This window comes from Hemiscyllium ocellatum, chromosome 35 (genome assembly GCF_020745735.1).
Source record: "Hemiscyllium ocellatum isolate sHemOce1 chromosome 35, sHemOce1.pat.X.cur, whole genome shotgun sequence".
Taxonomy (NCBI): domain Eukaryota; kingdom Metazoa; phylum Chordata; class Chondrichthyes; order Orectolobiformes; family Hemiscylliidae; genus Hemiscyllium; species Hemiscyllium ocellatum.
This window is the reverse complement of record NC_083435.1, coordinates 37,458,018-37,485,524: the sequence shown is the minus strand read 5'-3', so window position 1 is coordinate 37,485,524 and position 27,507 is coordinate 37,458,018. Positions and strand designations below refer to the sequence as shown.

Sequence of the window (27,507 nt, the reverse complement as noted above, 5' to 3'; positions counted from 1 at the left end):
GGTTCAATTCCTGCCTCAGGCAACTATCTGTGCAGAGTTTTCACATTCTCCCCGTGTATATGTGGGTTTCCTCCCACAATCCAAAGATGTGCAGGTTAGGTGAATTGGCCATGTTAAATTGTCTGTAGTGTTAGCTGAAGAGGTAAATGTAGGGGAATGGGTCTGGCTGGATTGCTCTTCAGACTGTCGTTCTGGACTTGTTGGGCCGAAGGGCCTGTTTCTACACTGTAAGTAATCTAAAAAAACCCACCAAGTTCAATCTGTGCTACAAGCTCATTTACCTTGTTTTGTACACTGCACACATTTAACTGCAACACCTTCAGTCCTGGGTGGACCATCCCCATTCTGACAGTTGTCCACTTACCTGCAGTGCCTGAAGTTAGATTCCCAACCCCTTTCCATACCCTCTGTCCTACTACTTGTTCTGGAAACTTTAATAACCTCTGATGTGCCCTTCTCCACCTTTAGCTAGTTGAACATTCTTGTGACCACTCTATTTAGCCTTTCCACTGGGATCCTGGTCTTATCCCGGTTCAGGTGGAGTCTGTCCCAACAGTGCAACTGTCCCAATACTGATGCCAGTGCCCCACAAGATGGAACCCCTTTTACCCCATACCAGTCCTTTAACCTTGCGTTTTCTTCCCGAATGTTTCTAACACCCATCTCAAGTTGGGCTCGGGTCATAATCCAGAAATTATAACCCTCGAGGTCTCTTTTCTTTAACTGTGTTCCAAATTCCTGATATATCCAAACCGGACTTCTTGCCTATGTAATAGTGCCAACATGTACCACAGCTATTGGATCCTCCCTCTCCCACTCCAATATCCTCTCCAACTGATTTGAGATGTCCTTGACCATGGCACTAGGCTGGTAACAAACAATGCATGACTCTTGATCCTGCTCTCCAAGGATGCCATCTGTATCTCTACCGTTTTTTTCCTTTGCTCTCCCCACTTGAATGGCCTCCTATGTCCCAATACAGTGCCCAGTTTGTTCCTGGTAGCTGTGGAAGCACATGACAGGACTGCATCAGGGAGGAGGGAGCTCCGTCCTCATCAGACTGAGGGCAGTGAGACCTTTCACCATCTCCCTTGGAAAGATGCCCAGCTTACCCTTGGCAACTTTCTAGCAAGTTGGCACCTCAGTGGTTTCGAGAGCCACCTCCTGCTCCAAGGTCATCATTACGGTGATACCCACCACACCACCATTGCCCCCTTCTTATGCCCTGTGTGGGGGGGCTCTTGGTTCCCGCGACATCAAGAGTGAGTTTGTTCAGGCCACAGTGCCCTCTGTCACTGCACCCCGGGGGCTCTCTGTCCCACTTCCGACCTCCAAAGCTCTACGGGCTCCTTCCTTCCTTCAAATGCTTCGTGTGAGTGTTTCCATAATTCAGGAGTACAGCCAGCTCTGCACTGGAGGGGGTGGTGGGCACCACCATCATCAGCTACCAACCTGCATCTCATCCATACAGTAGTGCCCCGGCAACCGATGCCAGCCTTACATTAATGGTTCTATGGCAGTCAAAGACATGGACCATGGGTCATGGTCTCCTCGGTCACACAGATATCCACCTTAGAAGCTGTCTGACCTCGTCACAAGGATGATAACCCCTGAAACAGTTCATTTGTAGATGATGCCTCATTGGTATTTTTTTGAAGATGTGTGATCTGAAGCAGGAATTCATAACCTCAAAGGTTGGCCAAGAACAAAGGGCATTGGTTACGACAGCAAGAAAATTACACAGGACACAATCTGCTTGATCAGAGTCATTGGGCTCACCGCACTTTCAGAGAGAGGCCTCATAACCCAGTTTCTGCAGATGGGTCAAATATATGTATCATATATAGTGATGAGTAACATCCATGGGTTTTCAACACAGACGGTGAGAGAGAGAGGGAGAGGGAGAGAGAGAGAGAGGGAGAGAGAGAGACAGAGAGAGGGAGAGAGAGAGACAGAGCCACAAAGGCAGCAGTCCTTGTCTGCTCTGTCTTTCTCTAAAACCCATCAACGTTTATGAATTGAAAGGGTGCCTGCCTCCAGAAACCCAGTCTCCAACCAGCCAGAACTGACCCAGGGTGAAGCCAGGTACTAACTGCTGTGGTGCTGGTCACAGAGCAGTTTTTGGATGAATATGTGATTAATTATTTTACTGTTATCTTACTGAATGCTTCTAAGGCAACACTCTACAGAACCTTCTTTATATGTTTTCTCCAATGGATAGACCATGACATCATGAGAGTAAAAACATAGGCCATTCAACCCATTGAATCTGCTCTGACGGCTGGTCTGATAATCCACTCTGCTGCCTTTTCACCACCAGCTTTGATTCCCTCACTCACCTCAGCCTTGAATACACTTAATGACCAACCTCTGTCACCCTCTGCAATGAAAAACTCCCGAGACTCACCACCCTCTAACAGCAACAAAATTCCTCATCATCTCTTTGCTAAATGTGCTCCCCGTTATTCCAGATTCTGCCCTCTGGTCCGGGAATCTCCTATGCTGTCAAACAGCCACTTTGCATCTACTGTGTCTTGTGTCCTGGTGTATAAAGCAGTTCAGACCTGAAAGGGTTAATTGGCATCATGGGATGCGCTCCTCCCATCTAGTTATAAAGTGTCAGCATTTGTACATTCAGTCACGTTGATCCCCCTGCAGTTGCTGTATTCTTAGATTGGACCCGATATCTCACAAGAGGAAATCGTAGTATCTCAGATATGATGCAACTAGTCATTCAGTAAGATGTAATAAACCTAGTTACTGTGCATCGAAACTAAGGCTACCTTCTGCTCAAGACGTTGTGTCAGTCTCCTTCCCCATTGGATGTCAGTAACGCAGATGGATACCAATCAGAAGGATCGGTGGCAGTGAATCAACCCAAGATATCTCTCGTGGTCCCAACAGGAAGTGGAATGTCCCAGATGGGACCAGCAACAGTAGCAGCAGGATACAAGACCACATTCACCCTGTACAGTTTACACCCACACTAAATGCTAAAGCATGTCGAATTGTGACATTGTGGAGTTCCTGCCTGTTCAAAATAAAGATTGTGCTCAACACTTCCTCATCTCACTTCAGAAATGGAAATATTTAACACCAGGAATACATGTCCCTCTCGTCCAGTTACCTGCAGAGAAAGGCATGAAGGCATCTCTCTTCACAAAATTCCCATCAGCATCCAGGAAGTGAGCCGGGTTAAACTCCTTTGGAGTTTTCCATTGAGTTTTGTCACGCAGCACCGAGGTCAGGACAGGAATCACGTACGTTCCCTGTAAACAAGAACACTAATTTGGAATGCGTTTCTGAGCCTGACTTCAATGGAGAGTGAATGAAATGGGATGTGTGACCCCGTGTTGTACCTGACCCTGTTAGTTTTCCGTGGTCAAGACTGGTCCCATACTTATTTTAAATATCATTGGGATTCCTCCACTATGAAAATTGCCACCCCCGATTCACTAATTTCCAAATCAGTCCCATTTAAAATTTGTTTCTTGTCTTTTTCTGTCACTTTTTATTTTAGTTTGAAGGTACTTCCAATTTCTCGTAGACACAAAGTGTGAAACCCTCGGCTGGTTTATATCGTTCAGGACTACCTTTGGAATGAAATGTCCTTTCACGTGTGTGTCCTCGGTTGTTGAATGAGGAAGGTTCATGGGGACGATGTTGGCAAATCTCTGGATTTCATGAATCACAGCCTCAGTGTAAGGCATTTGCTTTCGGTCTTCGGTTACAGGGGCTCGTCCGGCTCCTATCACCTGATCGATTTCTTCCTGAACTTTCCCTGCAATAGAGAAAGCTTGGATTGGGGAAACTGTCGTCAAACAACGGGATAGAAATTCATCAGTGACAGAAATTAGGCATGATCAATTTGCCTGATGTCCCCCATTCGATATTCATCAACTTCAATAAACACAAAAGCCAAATACATACAACAAGTGATTGTGTTTGGGTCACTGTGTGCTAACCTTCAAGATCAGTTTTATCATTTTACTTTCACTCATGGGTTGGGCCAACAATTATTGCCCGTCCCTAGTTGCCCCTCCAGAAGGTGATGGTGAGCTGCCTTCTTGAACCGTTGCAGTCCACCTGTTGGAGCAAGACCTGCAATGCTGCTAAAGAGGGAATTCCAGGATTTTGACCCAGTGATGCTGAAGGAACAGGGCTATATTTCCCAGTCAGGATGGCGAGTGGCTTGGAGAGGAACTTGCCATGTATCTGCTGACCCTGTCCTACTAGATGGACTTGGAAGCTGTTTACAGATTTTTGGTGAATTGCTGCAGTGCATCTTATCGATGGGACACACTACTGCTACTAAGTGCCGGTGGTGGATGGAGTTGATGCTTGTGCATGTGGTGGCAATCAAGTGGGCTGCTTTGTCCCTGGGTGGTGTGAAGCTTCACGGGTGCTGTCAGAGTTATACTCATCCATTTACTTGTGAAGACAATTGGACAACACTTCTAAAATAAGTCCATGCCAATTTTGGAGTGAAAGATATTTATTACCATTGTGAAGAAGTCCGTTGTAAGTGGATATTTACTGAGCCTAAATTTCTATGAAAATACCTGCTAGCTCAGAACTCACCCAAGCCAGGAGGACCCCGGGTGGAAACGCTTTAGGGGTTTCCTCAAAAGCAGCCCAGAAGGGGTCAAAGGTTTCAGGTCCCTGGACTATGACCAAGCAAATAGGAGATAGTGTGTTCAGGAAGTAAACAAACGATTCAAGAGAGGAGCAAATTCCTGCCGAGGCTGGAGTCTGGACTGAAAACAACAAACGCTGGGGATCACAGTGGGTCAGACAGCAGCCATGGAGAAAGAGGAAACTGACCTTTCAAGGCCAGATGACTCTTTGTCAGAGCTGGGCTGAACAGCTCTCTACTCGAAACATTAGCTTCCTCTCTCTCTCCATGGATGCTGTCTGACCCGCTGTGATCCCCAGTGTTTGTTGTTCCCAGAACAATTCGAGAGAGTTCATCGGGAACACAAGGAGGTGAAGTTCAAGTATCAAAGAGATCGGATAAGGAACTAAACTCTCTGACCCCTGACCCACGTGTGGCCAAGTCATCAGGTCACACATGAGACTTATTGCTGAGCTATTGAACTGGATTGACAACAAGCCATTCCAAGGGACTGCCTGTGTAAAGTGACCTAAATCAACCAATGGTTTAAGGTATTGCACCAACAGTATGCATTGTATTGCAGGACATATCTTGCCAAGTTGAATGTGACTGAGATCGTTCTGCTCTGAATTACAATGAGAGACATTGGCGATGTCCAGGGGGCCTGCCATTGCTTTGTTCTCTCATGCAGCATGCTTGTCTACAACCAGTTACATTGAGACGAAGATGAAGGAAATCGTTTTGACATTTTCTGAAAGGTTGCCTTGCCCTTGCTTCTGAAACATGTTTATTGGTATCATTGGCCATTCTCATCTCCGCAAATCCTTATCGCCATCAGTCCAATTCTGACACAGTCAACTGTTTGCCAAGTGAATCTAGCTGAAAGAAGCTCAGCCAGTTCTTGTTGGGTTCCTGATATTTCTGTAGAAACCCTCAGAATATTTAAGGAGAATTTAGATGTGCACATGCGATCCCCAGTGTTACAGACCACACCAAACCCGTTCAAAATATATTAAGAAGATGGCCTAATCCCCCAACATTTTCTTATTTTTAAAGGCAAGTGCATTCTGGATACAGTTCGACTGGTCAAACTAGGTAAAATCAATGACTGCAGATGTTGGAAACCAGATTCTGGATCAATGGTACTGGAAGAGCACAGCAGTTCAGGCAGCATCCAAGGAGCAACGAAATCGACGTTTCGGGCAAAAGCCCTTCATCAGGAATAAAGGACCAGGCTTGAAAGAAAACACACTTTATTCTTAAAACCCTGTTCAAATACTTTGACAAATAAGAAATTCTAAAAATTAATTAACTGTGGCTCTATTGAATTGCTTAACGAGATAATATATATGCTAACTAACACTGATTAGCTGTTCCAAGATAATAACATCCCAAAAACACACCCTTGGCACAGGCAAATTCAGTGAAACAGATTGGCTCACGTGCAACTCTCCAGTCCATCTAGAGATAACTCTGAGAGAGAACTCGAGCGTTTTGCTTTCACAGGGAGAGATGTGTAGCAGCTTTCAAACCCCAACACTACTGAAAGTTAAACTAAAATCCTGGTTTTGTGGGAGCTTGACACCACCCCTTCAAGCTGCTTCTATTGTTCCAACTTTTAAAAAAAACAAAGCTTGCTGGGCTCAAAGCAGACCGCTGGGCTTCAAGTTTCCAACACTTGCTTTCAAAAGGACAAATCCTTCTTAAAGCAACATCTCATAACATCAGGTAAACATGGCTCTGGAAATTGAGATTAGAATAATTTGGTGGCTAATTCGAACCAGCACAGACCCAAAGGACCTTTTATTGTGCTGTAGAGCTCCATGACTCTTAACTCCAATCATCTGTATGTGAAGTAAGGTGTGTGATACAGTCTATTTGGATTTTTGAATTTTGAACTGATGGCATTTAGATTTTCCTTGTGTCTGAAGGGGTTTAATGATTAACTCGTAAGTATTTCTGTCACTGTGGTGAGTTTTCTTCAAGTACAGTATTAGAGAAAGAGAGAGACCTCCTGGAGAGTTTTGTTTACCTTTGGAGAGTTTATGAGCGAACAGAATAAACAGAGGAGTATATTAGGCTTTCAGACAGAAGATTCCAGAATTTGGGGGGAGGCTTAGGCGAGACATCCATAGCATGAGCTTTATGGCATTTCTGACATTGATATTACATTGTTATGAGTGTCACACTGGGTATAATCTCTGAATCTGCAGTGCACGTCATGCCTGAGGGAGTTACCTTGAATTCAACTCAATTTCAGAAAGACTCCACTTGCTGACTCACTCACCATGAGCTCTTCCTGAGAGCAACCAGTTGAGGTGTTACTGATTAAAATGACCAATTTCACACTGACCATGGGCCTAGTTTACTATGGACCTCGACAGTCCTGTCCATATGATCAAGTAACAGATTGGACACCAACGACAACTAACAAACACAAAGTTAGTGATTCCCTTACTCTGGATATCTGGATATTTCATCATGAGAAGGAGTCCCCAGCACACGGTGGTAGCAGTGGTTTCTGTGCCAGCACCAAACAGGTCAATGATTGTAATCAGCATGTCCTTTTTCTGAATTTCCAAGGCTTGGCCTTTTGATTCCTTCAAGACAAAACAGAATAAAGGAGAAGCTGCCACATTCTTGACAGAAATATTTTAGTGCAACCGGACGCAACAGGAAGGGAACCAAATAAATTCCAGACGACACAGTCCAGCAGCACTTCCCAGGAGGCTCCAAGGCACTGGAGGTGTCACCGAGACAGCAAACATCAGCAAATCAACTTCCCAGCTCGGGGTGAACAGACGCACAACTACAGCAGAATAAAGGAGAAGGTACCACGTTCTTGGGGGAAATATTTGAGTGTGTATATTGCTGGATGGGTCTGTGTCATTAGGGGCAGTGGCTGTCTTGCTCAGGGTCAGGATTTCATGAATTCACAAATCTGAGTGCACAATCTCAGCTGAAATTTCAGCTCAGTTCAGAGGTCTGCCTTTCAGATGAACTATTTAACTGATTAAACACGGTGTAATTCTGGTCTCCCTACTCAAGGAATGATGTGCAGGCTAGGTGGATTAGCCATGGGAAGTGCAGGGTTGCAGGGATCGGGGGATGGGTCTGGGTTGGATGTTCTTTGGAGGCCTGATCTATGATTTGAACTCAAACACAAAATGAAAGCGTGAGCAGACAATGGATTGGGAAGTTGAAAGCAGAGATGGGACACCTTCCCTCTCCCTATCGCTCGGAGTAAAGTCCTTTGCTTGGTCATGATGTGCCTGAGCATAAAGAATGTCCCTTTCCTGATATTTGTCACCCATAAGTCCCAAGGTGGAGGGTAAGGACAGACTTGGAGTTCCTGGCCTCCCAGGAGTACAATATCTGAGGTGGTGGGGTGAGGCCTTCAGCTAGGCCTTGGCTTCAGAAAGGCTCCTGTGGACAGGAACGCTGCCCTCCGACCTCCTCGTCTTGAGCTGAGAGGAGCCCAACTCTGCCGCACGCCCTACCATGGTGTCAAAATGTCCCACGGCCTCCAAAGGCACTTCCTGGGGTTTGGGGGGTTGGGGGAGGGGTGCAGGGAGAGAGGTTGGTGTTGATTAAGTCCCACTCACCCTGGGGTCAGACTTTGGGAGGCAACTGTTGGTCTATACAATATCCGAAGTTGGCACAGCCAATCGAGAGGCCCCTTAGAAAAGAATCAGACAAGTCTTTGGCTCTTTATTGTCAGGGAGTACAAGGGTGAGGAAGTGATCTTAAACCTTTATACCAGGGGAAAGAAAGCCTGGCATAGCTTCAGCTGGTGCACTGTATCCATTGTGACATTACACTTTGAGAAGGATCTTGGAGCTGTGTGGTGGGGGCAGAATATTCTGTGAAGAATAGATGTATTCCTGAGTGTTGTACCAATTGCGGGGATTGCAGAGAGACTGTGGGAGCTGGGGGGGTGGGGGCGGTGGTATGAGCATGGTGGGGTTGGTTTATTCCCCTCAGAATGAAGAAGGCTGAGGGAAACTGAATGGAACCGTTCAAAGGCATGAATGGTTTTGTTTGGAAGAGTAAAGTCAAACTGGTGTTGGGGGGAGGGTGGGAGGTCAGTGGACTCGAGATTTCAGGTGATTTCCAAGAGATCCCGCAGAGCTGACAGGAAGGAATGTCTGTTTTACCTGAACCGTCTATTAAGTGATGGGGCTTCCACTCTGAAGACAGCGGAGGTGAGAGACTCAGAGTAACATTTCGATAATGAGTGGACAGGAAGGGTCAGGGGGCTGTTGAGGCTGGATCGTTAAGCGTATGCAAGACTGAGATAGGAAGGTTTTGAATCAGTGAGAGAATCAAGGGTTATGAGGTAAAGAGTCAAAAAAACATGGTGCTGGAAAAGCACAGCCGGTCAGGCAGTATCCAAGGAGCAGGAGAGTTAACGTTTCGAGTATAAACTCTTCATCAGGAATGTGTGCCCTCATGCTCGAAACGTTGATTACCCTGCTCCTCGGATGCTGCCTGACCTGCTGTGCTTTTCCAGTGTCACACTCTTCGACTCCGATCTCCGGTATCTGCAGTCCTCACTTTCTCCGAGTTGATTGCGGGGTAAAGGCAGGCAAGTGGAGTTGAGGCGATCATGGTCTCACCGAATGACAGAACAGATTTGATGGGCTGAAAGGCCCATTTCTACTCCTCTGTCTTACGGTCTGTGGTCTTATTTATAAGAGGTGGATAAATACTTGAAGGGAAATGAGTGATAGAGCAGTGGGGAAAGAATAGGGGAGTGGAATAGCTTTACTTGGGAGTAGCCATCGATTCGATGGGCCAAATGACCTCCTTCTGTCCTGTAACACCCTACAAGTCTCTGAAGGAAAGTTGTCTCTCCTTCTAAGTTCATCATGAGACTTCAATCCATTCTGGCAGCACAGCAGAGATGAAGGGCTGGTCTTAATGGATGTGAGTTTAAATTCATTGTCTCAAAGAGATTGACATCCCAGACAACATGAGCAGAGGACGGCTCCAAAGCACTCACAACACATCCAGGTTGAATTTGAGGGACGTTATTCAGGGGAAATAACGTGTAAAATACGTAGAAGCTCCTCACCAATTATATTCTGAGAAGACATCTCTCTCACATTGTAAATTGTGAGATTAAAACTCATACATCCTTCAGGGATGTGTAATCATAATGTCACTGGAATCATCATCCAGATGACAGGCTAATGTACCCATGCCCCTACATGTGTTCAAAACCCACCATGGCTCATGGTAAAACTTGAATAAAAAATCTGCAGTTTATAGCTAGTCTAATGGTGACCATATAACAACTGTCGATTGTTGTAAAAAGTCCATCTGGTTCACTGATAACCCTGAGGGAGGGAAATCTGCCAATCTTACCTGGTCTGGCCTACATGTGACTCCAGACCCACAGCAATGTGGGTGACCCCACTGCCGTCTGGGTAATAAATGCTGGCCCAGCCCCTGTCACTCACATCCCATGTCTGAAACCAATGCTACATCCTGGACACAAACATCTACATGATGTCATGAGCACTACGATCAGAGAAATGATCAGATACAGTGCATGCTTGAAGCTACACTTTCGTAGTTCCATCCAGAAACTAGAGGCAGCACTGAGCGACATATTAACAAATGTTTAACACAGAATCTTCCTCCATCAAAACCCACAAAGTCCTGGTGTGGAGTCTGAAATCTGGGGAGATTCCCCTTACTGCTGAAAAGGTGTGTCACTGTACCTGCTGATGCCTCAGAATTAAGGCCTCATTTAGGGTCTGAATGCTGTTCTCACTCAAGGTTTCTTCAGCCGCTTTGAAGAAACTGTCAAAGATTTCCATCATCTTATCTCGAATTTCAATCATCTTCCTGCGAGCCGGAATCAGAAATCCCAGAGATGGATAAGAATTGTACAGCTGGATCGGAACAAGAACATAACCAATAAGTTCAGGCCCTGAGGTGATTCGTGACTGTTCGTCTGTAGTCGATGCATTGGCCAAGTAACTTAAGGTGACATAAAAAAAGAGCTGCTGGAAATCTGAAACAAAAGCAGGAATTGCTGGAGAAACTCAGTGCATCTGGCCGCATCAGTGAGAAGAAAGCAGAGTTAACATTATGAGTCTGGTGAGGCCTTGGGATTTTTTTTAAAAATTGGAACAGGAATGGCAAGTTACGTGAACCTTGCATGACATTGGTCAAAAAGAAAAAGGAGAAATATATAAAGTCTGGGAGGATGGAATTAACTGATTAGCGATGAAGAAAGGTTGGATAGACTGGGTTTGTTTTCACCGGAACGCAGGAGGTTGAGGGGTTAGAATAGAGGGGTGACTTAATAGAAAATAATAAGGGGCTTGGATGGAGTGGATAGGGAGGACTCGGGTTACCTCACAGAGAGGCCAAACATTGGGCACACAACTTTACGGTGATTGGTGGAAAGATTAAAGAGGACTCAAGGAAAAAATGTTTCTCATCCACAGGGTGTTGGGAGACTGGAATCTGCTGTCCAGTTTGGTTTCTGAGGTGGGAAATCGCTGAAAAGGAGCCTGCATCCACTCCGGACGCACTGTAACCTGCAAGGAAATGGACTGGATCACGGAAAGTGGAATTTGACCGGGTGGTTACATTATTCATCCAAGGGCTGAATGGCATCGTTCTGATGTGTAACCGTTCCGAGGGGCTCCCACCTCTCACCTCATTATTGACCTTCTGGTTTATCAGTTAAGCAAGGCCGTTCTCTCGCTATCCCCACAGACTTTAAACGCCTGGCTGGCCTGAGGCTTTTTCTGAAATACTGTCAAAGTGATCTGATCCCATCTTGTCACTGTCCAGGTTATTGTTGGTCATGGCTTCGCAGCAATGTCGTCTGTAGTCTTTTCCCCCTTGCTTTTGGGTTTTCTATCTTTTGTTTCAAAGTCTTGGTCTGCACCATTTGGAGTCTTCCCATTTTTTCTCAGCTTTGCCTTTGAATCTTGCAAGGGCCCATTCCGCTATCGAAGTCATAGAGTCATTGAGCTGCACAGCACCGAAACAGACCCTTCAGTCTAACCCGTCCATGCCTACCAGATATCCTAACCTAATCTAGTCTCACCTGCCAGCACCCGGTCCATATCCTGCCAAACCCTTCCTATTCATATACCCATCCAAATGCCTTTGTATTTGTTGCAATTGTACCAGTCTCCACCACTTCCTCTGGCAGCTCATTCCATATATGTACCACCCTTTGTGTGAAAAAGTTGCCCCTTGGGTCTCTTTTATATCTTTCCCCTCTCACCCTAAACCTACGCCCTCTAGTTCTGGACACCCTGACCCCAGGGAAAAGACTTTGTCTATTTATCCTATCCATGTCCATCATAATTCTGTAAATCTCTATAAGGTCACCCCTCAGCCTCCGACGCTCCAGGGAAAACAGCCCCAGCCTGTTCAGCCTATCCCCATCACTCAAATCCTCCAACCCTGGCAACATCCTTGTAAATCTTCTCTGCATGCTTTCAAGTTTCACAACATCCTTCCAATAGGAAGGAGACCAGAATTGCATGTAATACTCGAACAGTGGCCTAACTAATGTCCTGCACAACTGCAACATGACCTCCCAACACTTGTACTCAATACTCTGATCAATAAAGGAAAGCATATCAAATGCCTTCTTCACTATCCTATCTACCTGAAACCACACTTTTAAGGAGCTATGAACCTGCACTCCAAGGTCTCTTTGTTCAGCAACACTCCCTGGGACCTTACCATTAAGTGTATAAGTCCTGCTAAGATTTGCTTTCCCAAAATGCAGCACATTACATTTATCTGAATTAAACTCCATCTGCCACTTCTCAGCTCATTGGCCCATCTGATCAAGAGCCCATTGTAATCTGAGGTAACCCTCTTCGCTGTCCACTACACCTCCAATATTGGTGTCATCTGCAAACTTACTAACAGTACCCTTATGCTCGCATCCAATCATTGATATAAATGACAAAAAGTAGAGGACCAGTGACCGATCCTTGTGGCACTCCACTGATCACAGGCCTCCAGTCTGAAAAACAACTCTCCACCACCACCCTCTTGTCTTCTACCTTTGAGCCAGTTCCTGTATTCCATGAGATCTAATCTTGCTAATTAGTCTCCCATGGGAAACCTTGTTGAATGTCTTACTGAAGTCCATATGGATCACATCTACCGCTCTGCCCTCATCAATCCTCTTTGTTACTTCTTCAAAAAACTCAATCAATTTTGTGAAACATGATTTCCCATGCACAAAGCCATATTGACGATCCCTAATCAATCTTTGCCTTTCCAAATACATGTACGTCCCATCCCTCAGAATTCCCTCCAACAACTTGCCCACCACTGATGCCAGTCTCAGTGGTCTATAGTTCCCTGAGTTGTCCTTACTACCCTTCTTAAACTGTGGTACCACTAGCCAATCTCCAGTCTTCCGGCACCTCACCTGTGTTTATCGATGTTACAAATATCTCAGCAAGAGGCCCATCAATCACCTCCCTAGCTTCCCACAGAGTTCTAGGGTACACCTGATCAGGTCCTGGGGATTTATCCACCTTTAACCATTTCAAGACATCCAGCACTTCCTCCTCTGTCATCGGGACATTTTGCAAGATGTTACCTTCTATTTCCCAACATTGTATTTCCCAACACTACCAGCCTTCCCTTTCACCCTGACAGGAATATACTTTCTCTGGATTCTTGTTATCTTATTTCTGAAGGCTTCTCATTTTCCAGCCGTCCCTTTACCTGCGAACAGTTGCCCCCAGTCAGTTTTTGAAAGTTTTTGCCTAATACCATCAAAATTGACCTTTCTCCAATTTCGAATTTCAACGTTTAGATTTGGTCTATCCTTTTCCATCACTATTTTAAAGCTAATGGAATTAAAATATTCTGGACCCAAAGTGCTCCCCCACTACACTCAGTCACCTGCCCTGCTTTATTTCCCAAGAGTAGGTCATGTTTTGCACCTTCTCTAGTAGGTACATCTACTGACTGAATCAGAAAATTTTGTTGTCCATCTAAACCCTTAACACTATGGCCGTCCCAGTCTATGTTTGGAAAGTTAGAATCCCCTACTATATCCACCCTATTATTCTTACAGATAGCTGACATCACCTTTCAAGTTTGTTTCTCAATTTCCCTGTGATGAGTAGGGGGTCAATAATACAATCCCAATAAAGTGAACGTCCCTTTCTTATTTCTCAGTTAGGCAGCATGCGAGGAGCAGGAAAGTCGACATTTCAGGCAAAAGCCTTTCATCAGGAATTAAGGCAGGGAGCCTGCAGGGTGGAGAGATAAATGGGAGGGGGGTGGAGCTGGGGAGAAGGTAGCCAAGAGTGCAGTAGGTAGATGGAGGTGGGGATGAAGGTCAGAGAGGAGGGTGGAGTGGGTAAGTGGGAAGGAAGGTAGGTAAGGTCATGGGGACGGTGCTGAGCTGGAAGGTTGGAATTGGGGTAAGGTGGGGGGGAAGGGAAATGAGGAAACTGGTGATGTCCACATTGATGTCCTGGGGTTGAAGTGTTCGAGACGGAAGGTGAGGCGTTCTTCCTCCAGGCAGGTGTTGAGGGGGAGTTGAAATATTGGGCCACAGAGTGGTGTGTTTGATTATTGCGGGAGTCCTGGAGATGTTCCCTAAAGCGCTCTGTGAGAAGGCGTCCAGTCTCCCCAATGGAAAGGAGACCGCATCGGGAGCAATGGAGGTAGGGTGGGAAGAGATGTAATCCAGGTAGCTGTGGGAGTCTTACTGGAGATGGTCATTGTTTGGCACGGGAGTGATGAGGGGATTATTATGCACACCAAATTGCAAATAATCGTCCCAAGTACAGTAACATGGAAAAATAATTACTTGTATTGAAGCTGTTCCAGCCAACATCGCCACCTCATTATTCATGTTTGTGAGGGAGTTAAATATTTTGTCGTCATAATCAAAGCGATCTCCAAATAGAATGGAACAGATAATATTGCTCACGGCCGAATTCAATATCCGTGCTGTTTCAAAAGGCTGACCTGTGAACAAACATAGTATTTCAGAGAAAAACTAAAGCTGGAAATACCACAAATACTTCCAGGATTGTTGTCTTGCAAAAAGCTCAAGTTAGATAAGATGCAAGTTGCTGTAAGATTCTATCTGTGATAGAATCCATCACGATATATTGTACACTCTTTGTGCTGGGAGCCAGCATTTTATGTGAATCGAGGGTCAGGATTAAGATGATTTCAGTTCAATTCGGCCCCAAAGCTGCTACATTTGATTGTTCCAAAATCTTCGATTCTCTTTCACCAAGGTGACTGCACTGAGGATCCATCAAATGGGACTGGGGAGCACAACAAATGCTCATCAAATCTTTAAACTTCCTGGACAATTCCCACTGTGGTAATGTTCATCAATCAATGCTCTTTACGAATTATTAAAAACAAAAGTTGTGTGAGCAAATTATTTTGCAAAAAACTTCTTGCCAGGAATTTAATTACCTTGACCAGTTCCCCCCTTTCCTGCTTTGTTAAACATAGGAGGTATGGTTAGTAAGTGCACAGATGACAGCAAAATTGAAGTTGTAGCAGTCAGTGAAGAAGGCTACTTCAGAGTACAACAGGACCTTGATCAGATGGGCTGAGCAGATGGATTTTAAATTAGTTAAATGTGAAGTGCTTCATTTTGGAAATTCAAATTAGGGCAGTACATGTACACTTATTGGTAAGGTCCTGGAGAGTGTTGCTGAACAAAGAGACCTTGGAGTGTAGGTTCATAGTTCCTTGAAAGTTGAGTCACGGGTAGATAGGATAGTGAAGAAGGCATTTGGTATGCTTTCCTTCATTGGTCAGAATATCGAGTACAGGAGTTGGGAGGTCATGTTGTGGCTGTATAGGACATTGGTTAGGCCACTTTGGAATATTGCATTCAATTCTGGTCTCCATCCTTTAGGAAGGATGTTGTGAGATTTGAAAGGGTTCAGAAAATATTTACAAGGACGTTGCCAGGTTTGGAGGGTTTGAGCTATAGGGATAGGCTGAATAGGCTGGGGAGTTTTCCCTGGGCCATTGGAGGCTGAGGGGTGACCTTATAGGGGTTTATAAAATCATGATGGGCATGGATAGGGTGCATAGACAAAGTCTTCATCACAGGATAAGGGAGTCAATACTGGAGGCAAAAGTTCAAGGTGAGAGGGTTAAGGTTTAAAACTTGCCTAATGAGTCCCCTTTTCACCGAGGGTGGTGCATGTATGGATTGAGCTGTCAGAGGAAGTGGTGGAGGCTGGTACAATTACAGCATTTAAAAGGCATCTGGATGGGTATATGAATAGGAAGGGATTAGAGGGATATGGGCCAAATGCTGGCAAATGTCACGAGAATAGGTTGGGATATCTGGTCAGCATGGACAAGTTGGAGCGGAGGGTCTGTTTCTGTGCTGTACATCTCTATGACTCTGTGACTCTAAAACAGATTTAGGATATTTCAAATCTAACCTGACTTAAAGTGTCCAACAGTGGTGAAAGGTTTTGCGAATGGAGCACATCACACAGGGACTACTCATCCTTTGTGTGATGAAGCTGATGATGCAGTTTTGAATTGTCATAACCTTTAGTGGAATTAATGTCTGTCAAAGGCCAGTGTCTCGGGGGCCTGCTAACATTTGACTGCCCCAACAGTATTAATGCAACTGAAGGAACCTCACTTTTAATCAAGTGAAAATCTTTTCTGTAGATGTCAATTTTGAGGGAACCATGAATCCCAGCATGTCATGTCCCACCAAGCACTCACCCTTGTGACTCTCAAACACATTGACAAGAAAGCTGGCCTCTTCACTGATCCTGTCTTCAATGGATTTCTTGCCCATGCCAAATCCTCGGAGAGCTGAGATCACAAACTTTCGGTTCTTCTGCCACAACTTCCCGTCACTGAATATCACGCCTGAAAATGACACACGAAAAGCTGATCAAATATTGTACACAGGTTCTGCTGTGAGTGCTGCCAAACCCCAGGTTTCTAACACCCTTTCCTTTCCTGAGAATTACACCGTTCTACAACCACAAGGAAGGTCATTGTATCCATGAGTGCTCTTTGGGGGAGTGAGCCCATGAGTCTAACCTCTCACTTGTCATTCTCAGTGTCTGGCCTATTCTGTTTGGATGTTCCTATTGACCCTTCTTCCACCACCCTCCCAGGCTCTGTATTCTCCATGGTAATGAGAGACACAGAACCAAATCTCATCCTCCCCCAATTTAATGTTAACCAATAACCCACCCAGTTTCGGTGTTTGTCAGTTCATATTTAAGATGGTCCCATGCTAGAACAAGCCAACCCAGTAAGGAGTTATGTTTGTTGAACAAACATTGACCAGCTTGAATATTTCACATGCAGGTTAATGTTTTAGCGGTTGAGCAACATTTATAGGGTTAGAAGAATTGTTGACGCACGGGGAGGTTTGCTTGATAAAGCCCACAGAAAGTCTGGATGATTTCCAGGACCATTGCTTGTGCCAGGTATTCAATGATGAGCATTATCCAGAGGCACGTGGGAAAGGAGTGCAGTACCTTGAGTCAGCAGGGCATTGGCAATCGGCCAATCTCAACAGCAAATAAAAAGTAGGAAGGTAACAGGGTTTGATTGTCAACCCAGCAGCTTAACCAAGGGAGGGATCAGCTCAAGATCCAATCGCTGGAATTTAAATGACAAGAGGAAGCTCAATCACATTCGGGGTTTGGACGAGATGGTGATACTTTTGTAGCACTTTAGCCTCTGGGTCGCAAGGTTCTGGGTTCATTTTCACTCTCAGCCTGAGCATGAAAATCAGTGCTTGTACTCCTGTGTAGGACACATTGAGGATTGCATTGTTGAGCTGCCGTGTATTATTTGAGACAAAGTCCTGAACTGTGTGTTTGGGAGGATATAAAAGATCATTACGACACTGTTTTGAGGAAGAGTAGGGACGTTATTCTCGGTCTTCAAGCCCAAAGTCACCATCCCAGAAATCAGATTGGATGGTCACTTTCACATTGCTGTCTGTTGGAGCTCGCTGTGAGCAAATTAGCTGTTGTATATAATGTGAGAAAATGGGAGGGATTGACAGCAGTTTGAGATAAACACCCTGACAGGTACATGCACATCATAGACCAGACTGAGTGGAAAGAGCAGATTACCTCTCCTGAAGAATATTAATGGGTTTTTACAATCATCCAGCATTTTTGTGATAATCACTCAGCAGATGAGTTTTTATTTGAGATTTATGAACTAAGTTATTTCAAGTTTTCTGAACTGCCTTGGTGGGATTTGAACTCATGTCTCTGGAGCATTGGTGTGGGGCTCCAGGATTTAGGACAGGAGTATGATCTGATGTCACCTGGTTAACACTAAAATTATCTCCTCGATCAACATGCCCTAGCCCATTTTCTAGTTAATTATGCTCCACAATTTTATTTTAATATGTTAAGGAAAGATCACTCAATGGTATGGGAAAGTGCATGATTTATCTTCAGTCTGAAGTCAATGCCCCCAAACTGATCGATGAGAAACACTGATCTCTCCTGTTGTTTTCCAGAAATAATACTCACAGGCTTGACCATGACCTTTGCAGGAGGTTAGCTTACCAGATTGTCTGAATATTTAATATTTGCACTGCTTAAACCTCTTCTCTCAGAAGCAGTAGAGAGGAGAGTTGAGGGAATGGGTGGGTTATCCATTTCAGCTTTCATGAAGGAAACGACTGTGGATGATCATTGAGAGGTAAGATCATTGCAGAGCTCAACAATGCAACTGCCTAATGTACAGAATCACAGTCAAATTCCTCAGAGGGCAAACACTGGTGAAGGTGCAGACCAAAGAACAAAGAAAGTTTACAGCCCAGGAACAGGCCCTTCAGCCCAGCCTGTGCCGATCCAAATCCACTGTCTAAACCTATTACCCAATTCCCCCTAAGGATCTGTATCCGTCTGCTCCCCACCTCCTCATGCATCTGTCCAGACGCACCTTAAATGAATCTACTGTGCCTGCCTCTACTACCTCTGCTGACAATGCATTCCAGGCACCTATCACCCTCTGTGTAAAATACTTTCCGCATGTATCCCCATTAAACTTTCCCCCTCTCAGCTTGAACACGTGACCTCTTGTTATTGAATCCTTCACCCTGGGAAAAAGCTTATCTCTATTCACCCTGTCTATATCCTTCATGATTTTGTAGACCTCAATCAGGTACCCCCTCAATCTCCTTTTTTTCTAATGAAAGCAATCCTAATCTACTCAACCTTTCTTCACAGCTAGCACCTTCCATCCCAGGCAACATCCTCGTAAATCTTCTCTGCACTCTCTCCAAAGCGTCCACTTCCTTTTGGTAATGTGGCGACCAGAACTGTACACAGTATTCCAAATGCAGCTGAACCAAAGTCTTGTACAATGTTAACGTGACTTGCCAGCTCTTATACCTCACCTCAATACCCATCCGATGAAGGCAAGCATCCCATATGCCTTCTTGACCATTCTATTCACTTGTGTAGCCACCTTCAGGGTACAATGGACCTGAGCTCTCAGATCTCTCTCCATTTACAGTATAGTTCGCTCTAGAATTAGATCTTCCAAAGTGTATCACCTCACATTTGCCTGGATTGAACTCCATCTGCCACTTCTCTGCCCAATACTCCAGTCTATCTATATTCTTCTGTATGCTTTAGCAATCCCCTATGCTTTCTGCTACTCCACCAATCTTCCTGTCATCTGAAAACTTACTGATCAGACCACCAATATCCTCTTCCAGATCATTTATGTAGATCACAAACAACAGTGGTCCCAGCACTGGTCCACGTGGAACACCACTGATCCCTTTCTCCATTTTGAGAAACTCCATCAACTACTACTCTCTGTCTCTTGTTGTTCAACCAGATCTTTATCCACCGAGCTAGAACACCCTGCACACCATGTGACTTCACTTTCTCCATTAGTTTATCATGGGGAAACTTATCAAACGCCTTACTAAAGTCTATGTGTCTGACATCTGCAGCCTTTCCTTCATCTGCCAACTTGGTCACTTCGCCAACTCATTTAAGTTGGTAACAGATCTCCCCCACACAAAACCATATTGCCTCTCACTGATAAGCCCATTCTCTTTTAAATATAAATAGATTCTATCCTCAGTACCTTCGCTCACAACTTTCCCAGCACTGACATCAGGCTCATTGGTCTGTAGTTACCTGGAATATCCCTACTAACCTTCTTGAACAGGAGGACAACATTAGCAATTCTCCAGTCCTCTGGCACTTCACCTGTGTATAAGAATGCTACAAAGATATCTGTCAGGGCCCAGCTATTTCCTCTCTCGCCTCCTTTAACAACATGGGATAGATCCCATCTGGTTCTGAGGATTTGTCCACCTTAATATCCTTTAGCCTACCCAACACATCCTCCCTCCTTATGTCAGGTGATCCAGAGTAAACAAACTCCTAACCTCTAATCTCAACATTAATCATGACCCTCACCTCAGTGAGCACTGATGCAAAGTAATCACTGAGAATCTCACCCATTTTCTCAGGTTCAACACACAACCTTCCTTCCTTACCCTTTAGTGGACCAACCCTTTCTCAAGTTCCTCTCTTGCCTCTTATATATGAACAAAAGGCCTTGGGATTCTCCTGAATTCTGCTCACTAAAGTTGTTTCATGACTCCTTTCAACCCGCTTGTTTCCTCATTTAGAATTGGGCCTACCCTCCGATATTCCTCCAAAACGTATTCTGTTCTGAGCTGTCTGGACAGCTTCCCTTTTCCTCTTGGCTAGTCGCACAGTTTCTCTGTCATCCACAGTTCACAAATCTTGTCTTTCCTATCACTTGTTTTCAATGGGACATGTCTATCCTTTATTATCTTCAACCTATCTTTGAAAGCCTCCCACAAATCAAATGTGGATTCTCTTCAAATAGCTGTCCCCAATCCACATTTTACAGCTCTTGCCGAATTTTGAAATAATTGGCCTTGACCCAGTTTAGTACTCTTCCCATTGGACCACTCTCATCTTTGTCTACAAGTATTCTAAAACTTACACAATTGTGGTCACTATTCCCAAAGAAGTCCCTCACTGCAACTTCTGCCACCTGGCCTGGCTTATTCCCCAACACCAGGTCCAATATGGCCCCTTCCCTTGTTGGTTTATTGACACCCTACTCTAGAAAATGTTCCTGGATGCTCCTGACAAGTTCTGCCCCATCCAGACCTCTGACACTTAGTGTATCCCAGTTAAGATTTGGAAAATTAAAATCCCCCATCACCATTACGCGATTCCTCTGCATCTTTCCATAACTTGTTTCCCTATTTGTTCTTCTACCTCACACTCACTGCTGGGAGGCCTGTAGGACAGCCCCAACAATGTAACTGCACCCTTCTTATTTCTCAGTTCAACCCATAATGCCTCACTGCTCAAGCCCTCCATAGTGTTCTCCTTTAGCACAGCCGTAACATCATCCCTGACCAGCAGTGCAACTCCTTCCCCCGCCTTTTACTTCCCTCCCTGTCCTGTCTGAAGCATCTTTATCTTGGAACATTTAGTTGCCAATCATGCCCTTCTTTCAACCAAGTCTCTGTGATCTCAATAACATCATACTCCCAGACACCAATCCAAGTCCTAAGTCCAATTGCCTTACCCACTATACTCCTTGCATTAAAGTATGTGCACTTCAGAACACCAGTTCCTTCGTATTCATCTGCCCTCTGCCTACTCTTCCCCTTGGTAATGCTGACTTCATGATCCTGTTCCTTACAGTCTCTATTTTCCACCTCACTGTCTATTAGTCTTCTCTTCTGGTTCCCAGACCCCTGCCACATTAGCTTAAACCCTCCCCAACAACCGTAGCAAAAACTCCCCCAAGGAACTTAGTTCCAGTCTGGTTCAGGTGTAGACAGTCCAATTTGAAATAATCCCACCTTCCCCAGACCAGGTCCCACTGTCCCACAGATCTGAACCCCTCCCTCCTACACCATCCCTCAAGCCACATGTTCATCCTGCCTATTCTTTCATTTCTACCCTGGCTAGCACGTGGCACTGGGAGCAATCCTGAGATCACTACCTTTGAGCTCCTCCTTTTTAACTTTTCTCCTAGCTCCCAGAATTTTGCTTTCAGGACCTCATCTCACTTTCTACTGTATCATTGGTGCCAATGTGCACCACGACAACTGGCTGTTCACCTTCCCCTTTCAGAATGCTCTGCAGCCGAACCCTGGCCTAAGCACCTGGGAGGCAACATACCACCTGGGAGTCTCATTTTCAGCCACAGAACCACCTATCTACTCCCCTGACAATAGAATCCCCTCTGACTATGGCCCTGCGAGTCTTTTTCCCGCCGTTCTGAACAGCAGTGCCCGCCACGGTGCCATGATCCTGGAAACTGCTGCCCTCCCCTGGTGAGCCATCTCCCCCAACAGTATCCAAAACAGTACACCTGTTTCGGAGGAAGATGACCGCAGGGGACCCTGCACTGCCTTCCTACTCTTTTTCTGCCTTTTGGTCACCCATTCACTGTCACCCTCAGCAACTCTAACCTGTGGTGTGACCAGTTCACTAAACGTGCTATCCACAACCTCCTCAGCATTGCGGATACTCCATAGTGAGTCCATCCGCAGCTCCAGAGCCATCATGCAGTCAAACACGAGCTGCGTCTGGACACGCACAAAAAAAGTGCAGTGGCTTGTTACTGATTCAGACCAATACGGGAGGGATAAAGGTCTCAGGGATATCTCAGAAACAGCAAACGGATCATTGTTATTCAGGAACTGAGCCGAGATTTCTGATATCTGATATTTGTCGCAGATATATATTTCATAAAGATACCGGGGAACATCTTATTTCAACACCATCTGAGCAAATGGGCAAATGGGTTAACCATCTTACCTCAGACAGCCTCTTCAAGAAGGTGACACACCTATCCAATCATCTTAGACAGTCTCTTCAAGAATGTGGCACACCTATCCAATCATGGCATGCATTTCCAAAACCACGGTAATCCCCTCACACAATAAATGGGACAAATCTGACAATTGTCAGATTAATAATGGCAGTGAGAGACAGAAGCAACATGGAAAATTAATAGGAGGGCTGATTGTGTTAATGTCATTGATGTGGATTCAGGCACCTCCAAAAGACATTGGGCAAAATGTCATGCTACAGGCTTGGTGCCAGAGTAACGCCCCACAGAATAAAAGAGACAATGACAATGTGGAGTTTGACCATGTGGGAAATTAGATACTGCTGCGATTGCAGGAAAGTTGATCGTGGGAGTTGTCCAAGGGTTGGTCCTGGGACCAATGCCTCTCTTGATACATATTAATGACTAAGACTTAAATGGACAGGGCACAATTTAAATACGTGGAGATTAAACCAAAATTGGGAAGTATCCTCAACAGCTTCAGTGATAAAGGAGATGCAAAATGAATTAAAGGATGCAATTCTGAGGGAAGCGCAGGTACAGAGAGACTGGGAGAACTGAGGTTAGGAGTTTGGGAGGTCATGTCACAGCTGTACAGGACATTGGTTAGGCCACTTTTGGAATACTGCATTCAATATCTACTTGGCAGGGAAGATACCATGGTCAATTGGTGTTCCTGCTGTAGGAAAGATGTTGTGAAACTTGAAAAGGTTCAGAAAAGATTTACAAGGATGTTGCCAGGGTTTGAGGATTTGAGCTACAGGGAGAGGCTGAATAGGCTGGGGCTGTTTTCCTTGGAGCATCAGAGGCTGAGGGGTGACCTTATAGAGGTTTATAAAATCATTAGGGGCATGGATAGGGTAAATACACAAGGTCTTTTCCCCGGGTTGGGGGAATCCAGAACTAGAGGGCATACGTTTAAGATGAGAGGAGAAAAATTTACGCAGGATGGGTATGGAGTGATATGGGCCTGGTGCTGGCAGGTGGGACTAGATTGGGTTGGGATATCTGGTCGGCATGGATGGGTTGAACCGAAGGGTCTGTTTCCATGTTGTGCATCTCTATGACTCTTTGACTCTCTGAGTTGTTCAGATTATACCTTGTTCAGAGCGCTCGGTGTTGTGTCAGATAGTTCTGCTGGCTTTCAGCTCTCTGAAAGTTACAGTACACCCACATCTTCATAACAAGGGTGAGAAATTTGGAGAATAACAAACCGAGAGAGGAACTGTGCCAGAACTCTGTTCCAAAATAGTTCCTCCTATTTTTATTTTTTTCTTTATTCATCCACGGGATGAGGGTGTCACTGGCCAGGCCAGCATTTATTACCCATCCCTAATTGCCCAGAGGGTATTTAAGAGTCAACCATATTGTTGTGGGTCTGGAGTCACATGTACGCCTGACCAGGTAAATATGTAAGATTCCTTTGCTAAAGACATTAGTGAACCAAATGGGTTTTTCCAACATTCGACTATGTATCCCTGTGATGCATCAAGTTGCGAGAAATGAGGAGACCTAAGAAAAAGACGAAGTATCAAGTTACCAGTTCGGAATGAATAATCGTCAAATATCGGGATGGGTGGCCTCCCACTGAATTGATCAGCTTGATTCACAAGAGCGTCTTTCACTGCGTCATAACCAGTCAACACCACTGCCTTCAGCGGTCCAAGCTCCACTGAAAATACATTTCCATATTTCTCTGCGAGCTAACAAAGAGAGAATAGTTTCATTAAGGTTTCGTTCCTGGTCAGCTGTAAGAGGGAGAAAACAAATGAGAGAAAAATGAACAATTCCTTCAGCTTTAAATCCTAGCTCCCCAATCCGGTCCAGGTTCATGTCTGTTCTGTTGTCGATTCCAGCAAAGTGACCCACAATTTGCATTCCATCTGCCTGACCCCCTGAAAGCCACAAATCCATTCCATTTGCCGCTACAATCCATGTAAATGGATTTTAATTAGTCTTTTTTTAAAAAAATGGCCGACCAGCGAGTCTGATATTTTGACTGGGATCCCTCACCGATCGCAAATCGGAGTAAAATCTATGTAAATCAAACACTCACAACATTGTGAAAATAATTATAAGTGACTTTGAGGAGGAAATGTTATCAGATCGATTGAACAGCAAGTCTTTAAAAATATGTTATCCCCATGCTCAGTGGGACTAACCAACTGATGCTGTTCCACTCTGGAGTTGGATAAGTGAATGAATAGGAAACGTTTGGAGGGAGATGGGCCGGGAATAGGCAGGTGGGACTAGATTACTTTGGGATTATGGTCAGCATGGACTGGTTAGACTGAAGGGTCTGCATCCGTGCTGTATGACTCGATAACAAAACCCCACCTGACCTTCTCCATTCCTCCTCCATTCCCTCCTTGTCTTTCCCTGCAATCCACAAATATCTGATATCCGGTCATGATTTTCGATGCAGTTGCCCCACATTACCATGAGACCATATTCTCCCATGGCTTTCTGCACCAGCACCTCACTGATCTTGCTTACCGCACTCTGTGCACTCACAGACAGACACAGTGACAGGAGTTTGCTGCAATCCCTCTCACTCTAAATGGATGTGATATCTTATCATTTGCTTTTACTCGATGATGTGGAGGTGCCGGTGTTGGACTGTGGTGAACAAAGTCAGAAGTCACACGACACCAGGTTATAGTCCAACAGGTTGTTTTGAAATCACAAGCTTTCACAGCACTGCCCCTTCACCTGATGAAGGATCAGTGCTCTGAAAGTTTGTGGCCTCAGACAAACCTGTTGGACTGGAACCTGGTGCCGTGTGAGGTACGCTTTTATTCTCATGCTGGCTGTCTCTTCCAATTCTCTGCAATCCTCTTCCTGACCTCTCCGCCCCCACCCCACTCCGGCCTATCACCCTCACCTTGACCTCCTTCCACCTATCCCACCTCCATCGCCCCTCCCCCTAGTCCCTCCTCCCTACCTTTTATCTTAGCCTGCTTGGCTCTCTCTCTCTTATTCCTGATGAAGGGCTTATGCTCGAAACGTCGAATTCTCTGTTCCTGAGATGTTGCCTGGCCTGCTGTGCTTTGACCAGCAACACATTTGCAGCTGTGATCTCCAGCATCTGCAGACCTCATTTTTGACTCTTCCAATTCTCTGTTTACTTTGTGTTTTCCTCTGTAATGTTATCTCCTTAATCTAATCCCCCTGAAAAGTGAATCTGAATCCTTCTTTCCTCGTGCTTCCTGTTATCCCAGCTAAGTTTGGTATCCATGGGGAGGGCCTCAACTGGGACCTGGGGTTCATGTCACACTACAGGTGACCCCATTGCACTATATACACACACATACATGCACATATATACACACACACACTCCTACACACACGTACACAAACACACACACGCACACACACACTCCTACACACACACACACTCATACGGAACCTATCTCATACACGCACACATACATTCCCCCACTCACACACGCACCCTCTCACAGACTTATACCCTTTTACACTCACACACATACACACACTCTCTCACAGACCCCCATAACAACCCACACACCGATGTGCACACATACACATATAAGTTTGTAGGATGAATCTGTAATTGCAGAATTACATTTCACTTTCCTCAAAAACTGCATGAATCCATGTAAGATTCTGTAAATCTGTTTTTTAGATTAGAATCAGTCTGACCATTGTGGCACAGACAGTCTCACAGAAGGAAGTTCACACCTTCCATACATTATCTGGGCTAATGTGACACCAATTGTTAACGTTCACTTGAGAATGTAACTTTTAAAAATGTTTTGTGATTTACATATTAAAGAACTGAAACCAACATGGTCATTCTAACAGATGAGAAACTTAACAAACTATCCAGGTCTTTTTCAATATATAATTTCAGTCACATCACACTGTATACCTTTGCAATAAATTGTGTCTTACAATCTTATTCTCCACAACCACCTGGTGAAGGAACACTCCAAAAGCTAGTGCTTCCAAATAAACCTGTTGGACTATAACCTGGTGTTGTGTGATTTTTAACTTTATATACCCCAGTCCAACACCGGCTCCTCAAAATTAAACATAGTCAACTAAATCAAATATTTACTTTTCCTTTTATGCTGCGTGACACGTTGTGAGGTGATATACCTCTGCAATTTATTTTTTTCTTTTTAATCAAAGTCTGAGCAAAGTTCAGAGAGCATAGGCCCAGAGAAAACAGATTCCCCGATCACGGATTCCAGATTAGCTTCCGGCTCTCTCCTTCTGTGTCTCTCCCGGTCTCTGTGAGCTTCTCCTTGGGAGCTGTTCCCTCACACTGCCCCATCCCTCAGACATTCCCCCAGTGAAGGATTCTCACTTACCCCCATTAGAGACCAGTCCAGCTTCTTGAGGTCCAGTTGGTGCAGGTTTCCGATCAGAGGAAGCGGAGTCGGTCCAGGAGGGAAATTCCTGGGAACTCTCCGCCGAATTACGGACACAACCAGGAAGAGAAAGAGGGCCAGCAGAGATAAGACCAAGGTGTAGTCTGTGGGGAAGAGCTTGAGGAGAGCCATTGTGCCCAAGTACCAACACACTAAGTGGAGCCACTGGTGTCCTGATGTTATAGTGTGGGCTGTCCTTCACTCCAACCCTCCACTTAATAGTTCCCAAAGAACCGCCTCATTTTGCTTCATCGCCTGTGTCTCTTTAACCCCTACCTTGCCATGTTCTAGGCTATTTGATTAAACAGGTCGGTGTACATTCCCGGAGCTTCAGTTTGAAGTACAGGACAGCTTCTGATAAAGGGCACAGTGGTTTGGGCAGCACGGTGGCACAGTGGTTTGGGCGGCACGGTGGCACAGTGGTCAGGCGGCACGGTGGCACAGTGGTGAGCACTGCTGTCTCACAGCGCTAGAGACCCGGGTTCAATTCCCGCCTCAGGCGACAGACCGTGTGGAGTTTGCACATTCTCCCCGTGTCTGCGTGGGTTTCCTCCGGGTGCTCCGGTTTCCTCCCACAGTCCAAAGATGTGTGGGTCAGGTGAATTGGCCATG

At 45.2% G+C, this 27,507-nt stretch overlaps 1 protein-coding gene across 1 annotated transcript in view; it reads right to left on the bottom strand.

The window, feature by feature from the left end:
* The window catches only part of LOC132832636 (cytochrome P450 2K1-like), a 29,903-nt gene extending 2,876 nt beyond the window's left edge, over window positions 1-27,027 (bottom strand). Inside the window, exons 1-8 of the mRNA XM_060850718.1 lie at window positions 26,836-27,027; window positions 24,036-24,198; window positions 16,358-16,507; window positions 14,445-14,605; window positions 10,345-10,518; window positions 7,074-7,215; window positions 3,594-3,781; window positions 3,128-3,269 (exon numbers count right to left, since the gene is read on the bottom strand). Coding sequence (XP_060706701.1) covers window positions 3,128-3,269; window positions 3,594-3,781; window positions 7,074-7,215; window positions 10,345-10,518; window positions 14,445-14,605; window positions 16,358-16,507; window positions 24,036-24,198; window positions 26,836-27,027 — 1,312 coding nt within the window. The remainder of the gene's footprint in view (window positions 1-3,127; window positions 3,270-3,593; window positions 3,782-7,073; window positions 7,216-10,344; window positions 10,519-14,444; window positions 14,606-16,357; window positions 16,508-24,035; window positions 24,199-26,835) is intronic.
* Window positions 27,028-27,507: the final 480 nt, after the last annotated feature.